At 38.6% G+C, this 15,904-nt stretch overlaps 2 protein-coding genes across 3 annotated transcripts; one reads left to right on the top strand and one right to left on the bottom strand.

The window, feature by feature from the left end:
* Positions 1 to 410: 410 nt before the first annotated feature.
* gtpbp2a (GTP binding protein 2a) lies at positions 411 to 9,972 on the bottom strand. The gene is made up of 12 exons (XM_030748490.1): positions 9,532 to 9,972; positions 8,609 to 8,635; positions 8,092 to 8,276; positions 7,860 to 7,968; positions 7,551 to 7,748; positions 7,298 to 7,472; positions 4,605 to 4,824; positions 4,327 to 4,462; positions 4,137 to 4,195; positions 3,851 to 4,022; positions 3,495 to 3,659; positions 411 to 2,399 (listed from the first exon to the last, which is right to left on the bottom strand). Exons 1-12 carry the CDS (start codon positions 9,727 to 9,729, stop codon positions 2,238 to 2,240), a joined length of 1,806 nt encoding a protein of 601 aa, XP_030604350.1. The 5' UTR covers positions 9,730 to 9,972; the 3' UTR covers positions 411 to 2,237.
* LOC115793472 (otoraplin) lies at positions 9,143 to 13,029 on the top strand. 2 transcript variants are annotated; one of them, XM_030748492.1, is made up of 5 exons: positions 9,143 to 9,268; positions 11,847 to 11,962; positions 12,113 to 12,252; positions 12,533 to 12,643; positions 12,753 to 13,029. In XM_030748492.1, exons 2-5 carry the CDS (start codon positions 11,848 to 11,850, stop codon positions 12,774 to 12,776), a joined length of 390 nt encoding a protein of 129 aa, XP_030604352.1. In that variant the 5' UTR covers positions 9,143 to 9,268; position 11,847; the 3' UTR covers positions 12,777 to 13,029. The 2 variants fall into 2 exon arrangements, with proteins under 2 accessions (XP_030604352.1, XP_030604351.1); XM_030748491.1 differs by lacking the exon at positions 9,143 to 9,268 and having other exon boundaries at positions 11,652 to 11,962.
* Positions 13,030 to 15,904: the final 2,875 nt, after the last annotated feature.

Raw genomic sequence — 15,904 nt, 5'->3', positions numbered from 1 at the left:
AATTGTCAGTTATCAAATTACAGTATTTACTGTATTTCTTAGATTTTTTCCTACTATAGCTGTAATGCAATAAATTGCTTGTTCAACCTTTGACATGATTGCCTCTGCAAAGAGAAGAATTGCAGCATAAATAGATGAGTCATCCTCTTCATATTTTCTCTAGTGGTGAACTTATTGTCCTGTAGTACCACTGACAGACCTGAACAGCTAAATTATTCTTGCAGCGTCTTGCATCAGCTGGAGAGCAGGGTAGGAGGAGCCATACCAGGAAACAATCAAATTTGTGAAAGAAGACATGGCCATGTGACAAAAAGGGTTATGATTAACTTTGTCTTTAACTTAAAACAACACTATGAAACAGCTGCTAAAGTGGCAATAAAAGTTTTATTCATGTACATCATAATACAATTCGATCTGTACATAAATATTGCATTTCACCCAGAGAATGATCAAAATCTTTCAATTAAAAGGAAAACAGACTTCAAAGGTTTTCAAAAGAGTGGAAAATATGCCAGTTAAGAAGAAGACAGTGAAAAATGAATGAGCTGTAAAATCTAGAATGACTACAAATCTATAAAATTCTTCTGAGATGCAGTAAAAATAAATGTGAACACCTGAACCCTTTATAAATGCTATAAAACATTTTGGTTGAAATGCATTCTTAGTTAACCTGTCTTTGCCTGCACACAAACTGTGCATTAATGGGGTCAATGCAAAGAAACAATAGAAACTTAAGTTGTCTTCTGCATCGCTTCTGTGAGTGGGACGATAACGCGTGTCTAAGTCACGTCAACATGCAATAATAAGACAGGTGGTGAGGCCAACAGCAGCCGTGAACAGAGCAGTAATAAACATTCATTTTTAAAGTTTTCCTCTAAATATCAAAAATTATTTCCCTTAATAGCACCAACTTTATTTTTTATTATTTTTTACTAAGTTATAAAACTTTGGGCTGTAATGGAAGTGTTCTCGAATAGTAGTTCCATTAGGCACTGTGTTAAACCCCTTCAAGTTTGTGACATCAGTAACTTAAGTGAAGAGATGACATCAAATACCTTTAATATAATTGCTTTTAAATAAAGCTGCATCACTATGCAGCTCCACATACTAATGCATAATCATACACTTTGAAGTATCTGTTTTTAATCAAGTCTCCCTACGACCCAAATTAGCAACAGAACGTCCTGCTGGAGTAGTTCTGTGAAAGTGGAATGCTGTCTAATACAATATCTACATTGACCTGAGTAACTAAAGCACTTGATAGATAGACCGCAAGATCATTATCTTACTGCGCTATCGTGAGGCATTATTTGTGAATAAAAAACAGCTTTTACGGACAAATGTGATAGTTAAAAGATGATTGCCAATGTGAGTTTTCCTGGCGGACTGGCATACAAACTGGGTCAAGTTCTAACTTGTCATATCACTCAATGCTCTTAATGACCTTCATAAAGGTGATGAAACAACAAAGCCTGAAGCAAGATAATTTAGCTTCTGTAGGACTAACATGTTCTGCCTGAAGCCTACAAATGCATCTCCACTGCTTTTGGTTGTATCTCACATAATCCCACAGCAGTTACTAAGAAGAGGATATGATTTAAGAGCATCAAAAGTCAGTCAGGCACTTTGCACAGACAAGGTGCTGTGAGGTGGTGACACTTGCACCCTGTGTTACACTGGTGTGAAATCATCTCATACCTGCAACTGTTGAGTTTGTAAACAGTTATCTGCCACGGGTATATCACTGGTATTTAGACTTCAGTGCAAATGTGCATGTGAGCATATTGTTAAAGTGTGTGTTAGGAGTGCATTTAGGTGTAAACTGTGTAAGCAGCACCTTATTGTGCATGCCACAATGCAATCTTCTAGTTGCTACCAAGCAGTGCATTGCAACTAGATGTTCTCTCTCACTCAATATCGCTTTGGTAGCTGTTGCTTGGTGAATGTGTCATAGATATGGTTGAAAGGTTTCTCATCAGTGCCAAGAAAACACAAAGCAGATTAAAATATCAGCAGGAACTGAAAAGGCTGAAAAGAACAAACAAGTAAGATGGCAGCAAGGCTTTGGAAAGTGGTGATACAACAGAATTGTGCAAAAGGATTTATACTGTGAAGAGAACCAGACAGCATAGCCTTTGGAGAAAGCAGGAGGTGGTTTATAAAGCACCCTGTTTTGAGGTGGGACGGTGTTTCCTTCTGTATTTGCCTGAAAAACATTAGGCTTCCTCATCCTGCCTTTAGAATGTCTGGTACTGGGAGATGGGCTGCAACTTGGTGACATGCCCAATACCTTTGGTAACCCCCTCTCTGAAGAGAACCTTGGCTCCCACCTTCAGATATTCTGGATGCTTGATGAACTTGAAGAGAACTACCGCTTTCTCCCCTGTCCTCAGCTCCTCCTGTTGCAGTGATGTAGCATGAGACAGACAGCATTATTAGTGAGATGGGTCAACTGGGCCAAGTACAGCAGGAGAAAAGAGGCTTTAGTGGCACTAAATTAGAACATTAACCTGTGGGTTGCTCTTGTAAATAAATAAAAAAGATATGTAAATATAATTGCACTTTTACATTTGCAGAATTAGTTTCAAAATCAATCAGTGGAATAGCGACACCAAGATTAAGATTAATGGGCACTCAACAAAACAAATAAAAAAAGCTCTGTAGTGCCACTAGAGTCCACAAAATCCCAGAAAGCCTTTATCATAATTCTGGATAGTATCAAAATTGTTGGTTGCTGCTCTTTTGAATCACTATTCTATCATTCCAGGTGCTAAATAGAATAATTTTTAAATAGTTTTTAAGCACGCCTGGTTTGAAAGACCATCATCTGGATGCAATCTCTTGTCCCTGGAATGTAATAAAACTATAGTACACCTGCACAGAGCATTTCATTTCTCAAGTACTGCTGTAGCCAGCAATAAATTGCTTGTAGTTTGCAGAATAAAGTTCTTCTTTTGTAAAGGGGAGAGCAACTGTGCTCAACATGAAAGAAATGGATTTTGTTCCACACCACAAACATGAAGTCTGTCTTCTGAAAAAAATCTGAGGACTGCTCACCAGCCATTACATACTGTTAATAAAACCACGCTGCCAGTAAAAAAACATGGATTTATTGATGAGTCGTTCTCTAGCCTGTGACTATTTTTTGCTTTCTATGTCTTACTGAGAGCATTTAACGGGCAAAGAACAGGGTCCAAAGGTTCTTTAAGAGAACACTGCATGTGTCATCTAGAGAATGCAGGAAAAACTGGTTATACTAATATTGCAACCTAAAGCATAAAAATTTAGAACCATCTACTTATGCTAAATGCTGAGATGAATTATCATTTGCATCAAAGAAAATGTCAAACTCTGTTATTTATTTTGGTCTAGCCTCTTTCCAAATTAATTATTGTGACAGCAGTTATTCAAAATATACACCAATTAAGAAGAAACCAAATATAAGATTAGTCTGACATTGTATGCTGAAGTCTGAGCTCAGTAGATGGACCAACCTTGCCATACACTGCATCCACAATTGCAGTCTGTCTCACATTGCCAATGTGCACAGTAACCTGGAAGCCCTTATGGAAGGTCTTGGCATGGAAAAGCAGCACAATCTCAGCCTCAAACATCCAGCAGATGGTAGGATCCATCTCGGGGCTCACCATCACCATGCCCTGTAAACAGAAAACATATGGATGGTATGCACGCATAGATCAGAACTTGTATAAAAACAGTGACTCAAAATTCCAAGTTTGTTTCACTACAATTTACAACAATCAACAAATACATTTCTTTTACTTTTAAAATGAATATTTAATGACATACTAAAAAAAAAAAAAAAAAAAAGACAAGCTCTGAATCTGACCTTGCGTAATAGCGACCGGTCAAAGTTGCCAAGAGCAAGTGTAGCAGCCTGGCCGGCCCTCAGTACCCTGCATGCTGAGCGGTTTCTTTGGATGCTGCCTACGGTCAACTTGTGGAACTGACCCGAGTCTGTGGGCCCTACTACAAGATGATCCCCCTCACGGCAAATACCACTGTAAGATCAGAAAACATAGTGAGTCAGGGAGAGTTCTGGCTTAACAAAAAAACAAACATAAAGCAACAAACCCACTCAATGTGTGATGAAATAATTATTTCAACATACTCACCTGTATAGAGTACCTCCAACCACTGTCCCCACATCTGGCACTGTGTAGATCTCATCCACCTGTTATAATGCACACAGCTGTCATTGTACATCTAGAAGGCAATAGCTCACGGCCAGCTGATCATTTGCACAAACCTTATTTTAATATTGTAGGGTCTGTACCCTACAACATTGAATTATTTCAGACTGACCTGAAACTCTGTTAGCTGCTGCATTAGTTCCTCCTGCTCTTTACTGTTGCTCAGAGGAGGGATGATGTTGAAGAAAACCTTGAGCAAATCTAGACTCTCTCCAGACACACTGGACAAGGTGAAGATCGGCGTGATGCTGTGAAAGAGAGGATCAGGACATAATCATGCCACAAAGTTATTACTTTAACATCTACAGTTCACAGTATTTTAAATTATAGAAGGAACTCAAATGCAACTGTATGTCATTGAATGGAAAACTGCACTCGTGTGCTTCATACCTTGGTGACTGGGCAAACTGCTGTGCTGCTGTGACAGCATCATCTGTACTGCTTACAACCATGGGCACCTTGTTGCAGCCCGGCTGCTTCAAGACACGCTCCAACTGCCGTACTGTGCGATCAACAGTGGCCCGTGTACAGAGATCCACTTTACTGATCACAATAAAGATGGGAACCTTCAGTGCCATGGCAAGGCCAAGATGCTCCCGTGTTGTACCAGCTGCAAAAGAGTGAGGAGGAAGAAAGAAAGAGGTTATGCCTGCCTAGGATTTTACATGGCTTATATCTTGCCAACCACTTTTTCACATCACCATAATACTTTTCATGAGCAAGCAGACAAAGGCAAAGTTTATTTCATGTACTGTGTTCTATAAATCAAGAAAGCAAGAAGAGCTACACACACACACACACACAAATACTACTGCCTAAGGTGACTAAAACCTATAAACCCCCAAGTACAGACTCTGTGATCCAGACAGTACTTTGCAAGAAAGTAAAAAAAAAAAAGATACTCAAGTCCATTCAAATTGTGTATGAACACAACAGCTACCCTCTCCCTGAGTGTCAGACACCTCTTTATCTGTGCAATTAAGGACTGTCGTGACCTCAGAAAAGATTGCATATCCACAAACCCACACTAAAAATATACCACAATAAAAGATACAACACACCACAATAAAATGTCATTAAAGGAACATTTTGAGGACAGCAGTGACACAAAATATTCAAACATATATTCTAACTATGGCTCTAATGCCTAGGCTTTCCCAGAGTGACAAATAGTAACTCTTCTAAATGAAGTGGCCTCTCCTGTGGTGTCATTTTCTTTTCACTTTGGTTTCAAGGTCAAGATGTACATAAAAAAATTTGTTTTTGGCTAAAGTGAATGTTTCACAGTAAAAAGTAAATGAAAATTAAATGACAAGAGATGATTACTTGGCCTTTGGCTTTGTGGCTTGATACGGGTACAACCCAAGACAAGCCCTATGCATTACACTGATCCGTTACACTGTTTCGTAATTAAAGTTGTAGCTCTTGGGTTGCAGATGGCATGTCTACAGTCTTGACTCCAGTTTGCATGTCCTATTTTAGAACACCCACATAAACACAGAAATGCCTACAGTGCAGAAAGTATAGTAATTGAAGTATAAACAAATATATAGTTATTAACTTAGGTTATCCTTGCCCTTTTTATTAAAAAAAAAAATCAGAATTGTACTTTTCTGTGTTTCTAATAAATGTATTTTCCTGTTCTTAAAAAGTATTTAAATTATCTGTTTTTACAGGGTGTAAAATTATTTACCAATTCAATTTAATATTGTTTTGAAGTAAACATATTGAAAAAGCCTCAGAAAACAACTCTCAAACACAGTTTTGAGTCAGGAAAGGCATCCAGCATAAAATCTACCAAGTCAAACATGCAGAACAACCCACTGTGAATAAGGGAGTAGGCAAAAGTGCAGCCATACATTAACAGCAGCTGAATATAGTTCATCAAATAACTCCAGTATGATGAGCGCTACGGTGCTAATGGCTGAAAGGCTCAGGTTTCCTATACAGGCCAGCTTGCCACTTGGAAAAAGAAAGGAAAACTACAAGCTTCTTAATAACAAGATATTATTTTGGTGCATTGCTTTTAAAAGCACAGAGGATTCTTTGCAGATGGTCTCTTGCCTTGAGCAGAAGGTTCTTATCTGTGTTCACTTGCAGTTTCCACAGTCATCTGGCAGGGTTCATACAAACTGAGATACTGTGTGTCACAATGGACAAGCGGTCTAAGGCTGTGCTGCCTGGTATTCTGGGTGTGAATCCCACATGACTTTGTAATGCAACACTTCTTCTGTAACAGCAAGCAGCATAATCAACCAGTATGTCTTCAAATGTGAAGCAGAAAGCTGGCTAGGCTGCCCCACCACTTTAAGCAGCTCAGATTTCAAAGTATGTCCTTCCTAGATACAAGCTTCCTAGCTCAGTCTCACTTATCCTATGTCAGTGTTGAGCATATTAAACAATAACACATAATCTATAAATAGAACAAGATTTAAAAACATAATCCTGAAATAAGCTTACTCCCTTCAGGTTTAGAAATAAGAATAAAAATACAGAGATATTTATGAGTTTTAAAAAAAATACAAACTTGGGCAAAGCTTGACTGCGAAAAACCTATTTGCATCACAACAACATGCAAATCAGCACATTTGTTTTATCTTGGAGCACATAGCCTGTTTGAATTTTCTTCTTGTCTTTGGTTATATTGTAAAAACACGTCCAGCCTTAACCCCACTGAAAAGCCCAACGCCTGCAAGATTTGAGGTAAGACTTCTTGTTACTGTCAAGTGCAATGTTGAAATACACACTAGCTTTGCAGGAGCACAGTGCTGCCCCCAATGGGTCAAACCACTCTGCCCTGAAACAATGATATTTGAGATATTTTGGGACTATATTAGTGCCAAGCAAGGATGAGGAATGGTTTGTTACATAAGTTCAGATATCACATGTCTGCAAAGTGCCAAGCCATAGCTGTGCACTGCAGTGTGGGGGTATGCTTTACCAAACACGGGGTCTCTCTCCACCAGGACAGCAAGAGTGTCTTACTATCCTGTGAGAGATACATTCTCAATTTAACAGACACACTGTACAACAATGTTCAAATTTGAACGGAACTGGGAGAAAATTAAATTAATCATACTCACCAATTCCAGTATTTGCACTGACGACCAGCATGGCAAAATCTGGACAGTAGCTGGTGAGGCCAAAGATGGTGGTTTTCAGGTACTTGTGGTGACCCGCCAGATCAATAAATGTAATCATTTTAGAGGCACTCTCACAAATCTCCTCTGCTGTCCGGGACTCACTGTAATTCACAACCTAGGACATCACAAATGATGTAAGCATATATAAACAGGGTGCCCATTATTTATTCTTTGGTAGAGAGTGTTTTCTCACCTCTCCTTTACTGTTAAAGCCAAGAATCTCAAAGCTAATGCTTGAAGTGCGTCCAGTTTGAATCTCATGTAGATGTCTGAAAAGGTTGAGCCTTGCTCTTCCCCGTCCATTGTCCAGCTCACCTTGTGTCAAAACACCCAAAAGAGTGGATTTGCCGGAGTCCACATTGCCCAGTACAGCTACTCTCAAGTCTAAGAACTAAGGGGGGCAAAAACAACACCAAAATGATTTCAAAATACCCAAGAATTTAAAAATGCAGAGATAAACAACGACAAAAAAAATGAGTGCAGTGCAGGTAGCCACATTAACCTGCTGGTCATCTGGCACTTTCCGAATGAGAACTTCAGCAATCTTACGAGGCACATCAGAGTCATAATCTACCTCCCGCTCTCTTAAAATTGTGATATCAGCTCCAATTCTGTCAGTAAAAACAAACATACAGTACAGACAAATGTAAAAACAGTTAAATACTGTAAAGAAGTGAAATTGCAAAAGTAATATAACTAACAGTCAATAAAGTAAATAAAAATACTAGACTTACTTCTCTGCAAGCCGATGGAGCGTTTTTAGTGATGCCCTCATTTCCTCCTCTGATAGGCCCACCAGCATGCCATTGTCCTCGACACCTATTTGATAGACGGCTTCACCTCGGCCCTCCTGCAGTCGCCATTTCATTTGTGTCGCCAGGTGCTCAAAGCGATATTGTGTGGGATTCACCAGCTTCAGCTAGACAAAGAAAAGACTTATGAAATCAATGCTTAATTTAAACCTATATTGGACATAAACAACATTACAAATGATTACTGTAGGACTGAGGCAATTAAAAAAAGCTTTCCAGATACTAAAAATACTCTTGTTAATCCAGGTTGGTGTTGTATTTCAATGGCAAGACAGCCCCTATGTATTCAGACATACAGCAGTCTGATACATTACCAATTACATCCACATCCCTGACATGAAGTTGCTGACCTACACATAAATTATTTTTTATAATTTTATGTGAAGCAATTCGCTCTCTAAACACAACAAAGCCTTTGCATCACAACTAATTTGCTTACCTTGTACTCTATATTTCCCTCTTCAGCCTAAGAGACAGAGAGTAAAACAAAGAAAGACAGAAAAGGAACAACAGCTGTCAGACTGTAGAGAAGGGAGACAGACAACAGACAATTGAGTTGTTTAAAGAGAAAAAGAAAAGTAGTCTAACTGAATGAGCAGTCAGTGTTGCTTTATGAATAGGCAGTCACTGAAAGCTATACAAACAGACTGCTTACTTAGCCTTAATACACTACTACTTAATATGTTACTAGACAATGCATAAGCATGCGTTAAAGTCAAAATCAATACATTTGAGGTTAACTAGTCAAGATGGCAAAAATAACAAAAATGCAAACACTTATGACAGCGGACCCAGTTACATTCAGGGATCAACTGGCACAGCAGTTTTACACCGTGGAATAAGCTGACAATTTATGATTATGACAAAGTGGGGGTCGTTACTGTAGTAGTAACACAGTCCTTGGCTGAGTCACAGACTCTAACAGCAGCATTACCTTCAGCTCGGCCGGCTGGGCTGTGCACCCGCCCCCTATTTACAAACACAGCTGTTCCTCTTCTGTTATAGCTAGCGAATAACAGTCCCTATTTTTTAAAATCAATCGACCTTCAGTTAACACGCGTTTGGCTTATTTCAGCAAAACCATTGTGAACGGCAAATTGTAAGTTGAAAGCAAATATAAGACCTCTAAGCTTAAAACAGTATCATTCATTTTCCTTGTACCGACTAGCTACGTGTCACTGAGGGTTCAAAGACAAGTCAGAGTAGGGAAGCTAACCCCCGTAGCAGGAAATACAATGACAAACCTAAGAGTAGGGTTGCAATATATACACACTTCTTTGTTTACTCTTATTGACCAGATTTCCCATGCGTCCGAAAAATTAGCTCGATTGAGCTAATTGTGCGCCTATTTTTTAGCCTTACCTCTGGAGGTAGATACGGGGTGTTATTGCTTGGTTTGAAGTTACGAGATAACCGAGCTTTGGCTTTCTTGCTCTTTGCAGAAGCTTTTTTGGGAGCTACCCCATAGCCATTTCCAGACTTGCCGCTGGACACACCACCTTGAGAGCCAGAACTGTGTCCATTTCCTGACCCAAAAAACTCCGATACCCGCGCATCCATCGGCTACTTTGGCACCTAACTTGTTAGCTTACCACCACTTAGACAAATTCTGACGCTATACGATTAATATATACCTCCGGACAAGCATTGGGGTGCTTGTATTTACCCTGATAATGGTAGTGTGCAGCCCTCAAAATAAAACTAAAGCATTACCCTCCCCCCTAAGCCCTTCAAACCGAACAATAACAACGCCGGCCCAGACTGTGGCTTTAAGTTTACAGTAATTTTGCGTCACGGCCGTAAATATGGAGTGTGCGCTTGTTTTATATACCTGCGTGACGCGATGGTGCGGTTCAGTTTGTTTTCCTATTTACTTATATTGTAAGTATTTTTAAACTCCCCCCGCCTACCTATCTAAGTGTAAACAGCGTACATATTCTGTTTTGCATAGTTTGCATCAGATGAAGGAAATAAGTACGTACTTGTCCAGCTTGTTTACAAAGTTGATGACAAAAAGTTGAAAATATGTCACCAGTCTACACACAGGAATCTGACCTTACATATTAGCACTTTGAGGCTTTAATACCTAAAACTTTTCTTTATTTGTATTCAAAAGTGTATGGATTATTTCGGTGAAGGTTCTGTTTCGTTACCAGTCAGATTTAAGACAACCTATTTTGTAACATACACTTCATAATTCTTAACAATTACCATCTAGGCAGCTAATAGGAAGATGGTTTGTCTAATTGCTACCGAGCAAACAGCAAGAAACCGAGGGAATTATACCACACATTGGACAAGATGTATTGAAAATACCGTTCTTGTGTCTGAAAGCCACAGGATCCCCTGAACACATGTAACATGCGGTATACTATTTGAAAATGTAAATTTTACTGTGTTTGGTTTGGCAATCAAGCAAATTTGCTCCCGTTGTTGTAATTCATTCAGGTACTTACATTAAATTAGTAGTTCTGGCATTCTTACACACAAGGTGTTTCAGTTCTCTAGGTCTGGTTCAAACCTCTTTTGTATACAGTTCATGGAACAACCTAATTTCGTTTGACCTAATGGATTTTTGCTGTAGCTGCTTTAAAGCCACTCAAAGGATGTAATGTGTAATGTGAAACATTTTAGAACCTCATGAATTACGACACACTGCAAAAGTTTTTTTCTTGCTAGGAAAATGAAAAGAACTGAAATTTGTGCAAAAAAATAAATGCAAATCCAGTTTGCTTGGCAGAAGGTTTGTACAATTCTAATGAGCTTGAAAGTCAGTGTTTTGTGAGGCTACTTTTAGTCTTCAACACAGCCTGAACATGGTGGCATGGTGTATCCACATCTGACAGTAGTTTTCTGTGTTCATATTTGCAATAATTTGAAAAGCTCACCAACACCACTGGCTGAAATGCAGCCCCAAACTACGACAGAGCCTCCACCATATTTTACAGATGGCTGCATGCACTCACTGTTGTGCCTCTCTCCTGACCTCCTCCATACACATTGATGATGATTTGAACCAAAGTTTTCAAATTTGGATTCACATAAGACCTGTTGCCACTTATCTTCAATCCAGTTCTTTATTAATTTGGCATACCTCAAGTTGTCTGTTATGTGTAGACACAACACTGGTTCATTACTTAAGTTATGTGCCTTTTTATGCTCAAATGATTCACAGGTCAGTGTTACGTGGTTCAACAAACAAAAATATTCCTCTGAAAATGGTCAGGTGCAACAATTGGACTGTAAATAAGTCAGCAGCCAATTCACAAAGAAAATTTCTGAAAGTCCTTCAGAAAGCATGAACAATCTTTCAAGATCACTTTAAAAAAAATTTAAGAAAGTCTGGCTCCTTGGAAGACTTATGAACAGTACTTCAGTTGCATGTTTACAGGAGTGCAGCACTTTCACAGCTATGACTGTTTGTTTCTGCAAAGAGGCTGAGATTTGAGAAATGCTGGCCAACTCCCCTGATGGAAATGAATAGCTCCAGAGTTTGGAATTTCTGAAACTCAACACTGATTGGTTAGGCGAAGTGTGATGCGGGGCCTCAGCCCATTCTGTCCTGGCTGAGAGAAGTGTTTGTGACTTTTATAGTCATAAGTTCCATCAAACATCTGCATTCACATCTGGGCTTACACACACTCACAATACTTCCTCGGTTCTGCTCTTTTGGTGAGCATGAGTTATCCACTGGTGATTCTCTTCTGCGTGGGACTGCTACACCAGACCACGAGGGCTGTCCTCATGGATAAACTAGCAGACCAGAAGATTTGCGGAGATGCAGAGTGCTCATGTAAGTCAGAGCATTTAAAAGAAGCACAACAGAGTGTGCAGGATGCACTTTGTTTTAAACTCATATAATAAACTGGATGTCCTTGGTAACATATTTTAAAACGGTGGATGCTTGTTTCACATTGTTCTTTTGTTTTCTGTGCTTTATTAGACGTTCTGTCCATGGCCACAGCCTTGGATGACTTCATAGCGCCTGACTGCAGATTCATCAGCCTCAAGAAGGGTCAGATGGTTTATGTGTACTCCAAACTCATAGCAGCAGAGGGCGCCGGAGTCTTCTGGTCTGGAAGTGTATGTGCAGATTTTTTTTTGTTACACTTTATTCAATGGCACTGCACACTTGAGTTATCAAACGTACAGAGGATTTGCAACAGCTGTGGTAAACAGACATGAACTTCCTGGCCTTTCTGACAAGAACAAAATGCCTTGAAATACATATTGAATTCCTGAATAATATCTGAAGTGAGCAGGCATTTCATTATGTCAAGTTTTGTAAGGAAGGTTATATGCATAATACATATACAGTGCGGTGCATGCTAATTTGCTTGAGTTATATTATTTTCACTGGCAGATTTACAGTGAGCGGTATGTGGACCAGATGGGCATCATTGGATACTTCCCAGCAACCGTCCTGAAGGAGACCCAGAAGTTTACAGAAAACACAGTTAAGATGCAAACAACTGTTAGTATTTTTTAGCTCTTTAATACAATATTTTTTAAGATTATTTTTTTTCCATTCATTTCAAAGAGTAGAAGGTGGTAGTCAGCATTATGTTTGTCTTTTCTTTCAGGACATGGACTTCTACTGCGATTAAGGGACCGAAACCTCCTCCTTCTTCTCAAGTCTTTCTATTAGTAACTTCAGCATTTATTAAAGACACAATATGCAAACATGTTACTCAGTAAATCTTTTTTCCCACGATTTTCAAATATTTTGATTATATAAAAATAATTCTAAGAATTAAAGAGTTTTCCAGACTTCTTTGATTTTTCATGATTGGTAATTGCAAGTTTTATTGTACATTCCTTTGTAACACATCTGTAAACTAAAACTTAGAAGTAGCTGCTGCGAAGATTATTAAATTCAGTTTTTAATGCTGATAGTGTCTTTATTTATTGGAATCAAGGTTTCTTGATGGTGTTATCAGAGACATGCTATAAAATCCTGACTTATCTTTCATTCTACTATGTTCTGGTTCACTATGTTCTCAAAAGAAATGTTATCTAGGAGAATGAATTGTTAAAAAAAGGGTCATAACTGGTGTAAAGAGCTCACTACAGAAGGCCTAAATTCAGATTTTATTCCCTTCCATACTAAATTATAATTAGAACCAGCGTTTACTTTACTTATTACCTATTACACAGGATATCTGTAATTAGTGATATCATTTTTAGGCTATTCAAGTCCAGGTGGCTTATTTCCCAACATTATCTCAGCTACATAGAAAAAAAAGTCTCAAAAGCTGATATATTTGATAAAAATACATAAAAGACCATTGTAAAGTTTTTAGTCAGGGTATTCTTGTTTTGCTGGCTATTGAGACATGACAGCATGTTTTGATGGAACAGCAGAAACATTGTGGTAATTTTAAAACAGATGCAATGCATTATCTAAAAATGCACCTGTTTTACTAAAAGCTCTGTTAGATGTTCCATGGTGATTTGAAAAATACCCAGGTCAGACCTCCTTAAAAGCTTACAAAGGCTGCTTTTTGCCCTTTCACATTTTATGACTGTTGTCGCTTTCCAAAAAGAATAGTGCCACATTTTTTTTTTTTTTTTTGGACATACAACACAAAAGTGCTAAAATGCCAGAATGATATGATATATGAAATGATTACACGTTGTCTTCCAGTCTGTCTCACCCACCCTCCTGCACACCCACACAGTGTCTAAAGATCTGTCATGATTAAACATGGCTTGGCATATTTTTGCTGTTAAGAGTCTTTCCAAAGGATAATTTAAATCTCCTTTTGATTGGTTTTGAATCATCTGTCTCTTTTTTCTTTCTGCGTCACAGTACCCACCCAGATAAAGTGCTGAATATAACATCTCAATCAGATCTTCCTTTGACGTTTCCAACTGCGGATTATCAAACTCAGACATTTCATTTTGATGGAGGAAGACTCAGTGATTTAGTTCATACATTTCAGTGCTGCCATTTGATGTCTCTGCCATCTCAGAAAGTCTCTTACATCACTATAGAGTGCACAGATTTATTTATTTTTTTTATGCTACAGTACTGCAAATAGTACATTTTCATTCATTTATTTCTATTTGACCGGAGGCATTCTTTAGTACACCTTACAAGTTTAGGAAATAGGGCTGTCACATATATAATTGATCTCGTCCATCACCTTCTCAACCCAGATCAATAGTAACCTGCTTCAAATGTGCCACCAGAAAATGTCACTCAGCAAAAGCATACCTGGGGCAAGGGTCTGATAGAGCAGGAGCATTTTTAGAGAAGAGAAGAGAAGAGAAGAGAAGAGAAGAGAAGAGAAGAGAAGAGAAGAGAAGAGAAGAGAAGAGAAGAGAAGAGAAGAGAAGAGAAGAGAAGAGAAGAGAAGAGAAGAGAAGAGAAGAGAAGAGAAGAGAGAAATATTTCTTGAAGCAGTTCTGAAAATAATTTTATGTTAGAAAAACAGCATCTGTTTTAATACATGTTTATATTTGAGTGAAATATTAATCATTGAACAGCATCCATAGAGGAAGTGGCTGCTGAATTCTGTGATTGTTACTAACAATTGTCCCAAAGCTCCGCATCTTTTCAGCTGATTACCAATTGAAGTTGCATGAGTGAATTTGTGTAGGCCTATGCAAATCCACAAAATACACAAATCACAGCAAGTTCAGTCACTCTTCTGTCAGACAGCTGTTGCTTTAGGGTGTTACCATGGTGACAGGCAGAGAAACTGTGACAGAAGAGATTGATATATGTGCATGTTTGTGTGCTTATTCTGCGTGAGCTAAAGGAGCAGCTGGCAAATGCAGGAAACATTTTTTTTTTCTCTTCCACCTTGTGTCACACCCACACCTCTGTGGTCAGCGGCATAGCACCCTGCAGAGCTTGGAAATCAACAGCTTCAGACCTGACTGGCTCTGGAGTGTGACATTTTAGACCTAATACATATCTTTTTTTTTTTTTAACCATTCCAAAAACTCCTACCTTGCCTGTCTATGTGATCCAGTGGGTGGTGGTACAATTTTTTAAATAAAAAATTAAAAAGAAAAGAAAAAGATAAAGAAAAGCAAAAAAAGTTATTCTGCAAATGTTTATGTGGAAGAAATTTCTGGAAAAACAAAAAAGTACAGTGCACTGATAGAATAACTAGTCTTGTATAACTAGTAACTAGTAAGTGACAAACATTGCCAGTGTTAAGAGATGTAGCAGCAATCTCACTTATGGTTACAAATCCGCACAAAAAAGGACAGATACCACACACACATACACACACACACACACACATACAAAGACTAGGGTTAGGGTTAGGGTTAGAGGTTAGGGGTTAGAGTTTGATGTGTTCATTATTCCTGTGCAGCCCTCAGTCATAAAAAAAATGCCACTATGTCATCAAAACTTTGATAACCTCTGCTTTAGTGTGATGGAAGATTCTCTGCTCATGTATGTATGCATGACTAGAGGCAACATTTGACTTAATCAGTAGTGTCTTCAAGGTGCTTGAAAAAGAGGATTTGTCTGCACTAATTTCCTTCAAGGATGTCAGAAAATGCCAGCTCACTGCTTGTTTCAACCAATCAATCAATCAGTCACCACGAATCAATCACTGCTAAAGCCTGAGGATGCATGGTGGCCTTCTTACTTTTATATACTCTAGATTTTAAAATGCATTTGTCAGTCATGTTTTGTGTAAAAGAAATTTGTGCGCACCAGCGGGCCATGCCATGTGTATTGCTGCCATATTTCAAGGATAAATCATAA

The sequence above is a fragment of the Archocentrus centrarchus genome, chromosome 15, assembly GCF_007364275.1.
Source record: "Archocentrus centrarchus isolate MPI-CPG fArcCen1 chromosome 15, fArcCen1, whole genome shotgun sequence".
NCBI lineage: Eukaryota > Metazoa > Chordata > Actinopteri > Cichliformes > Cichlidae > Archocentrus > Archocentrus centrarchus.
The sequence above is the reverse complement of the archived record's forward strand: the minus strand, read 5'-3'. Positions and strand labels throughout refer to the sequence as shown.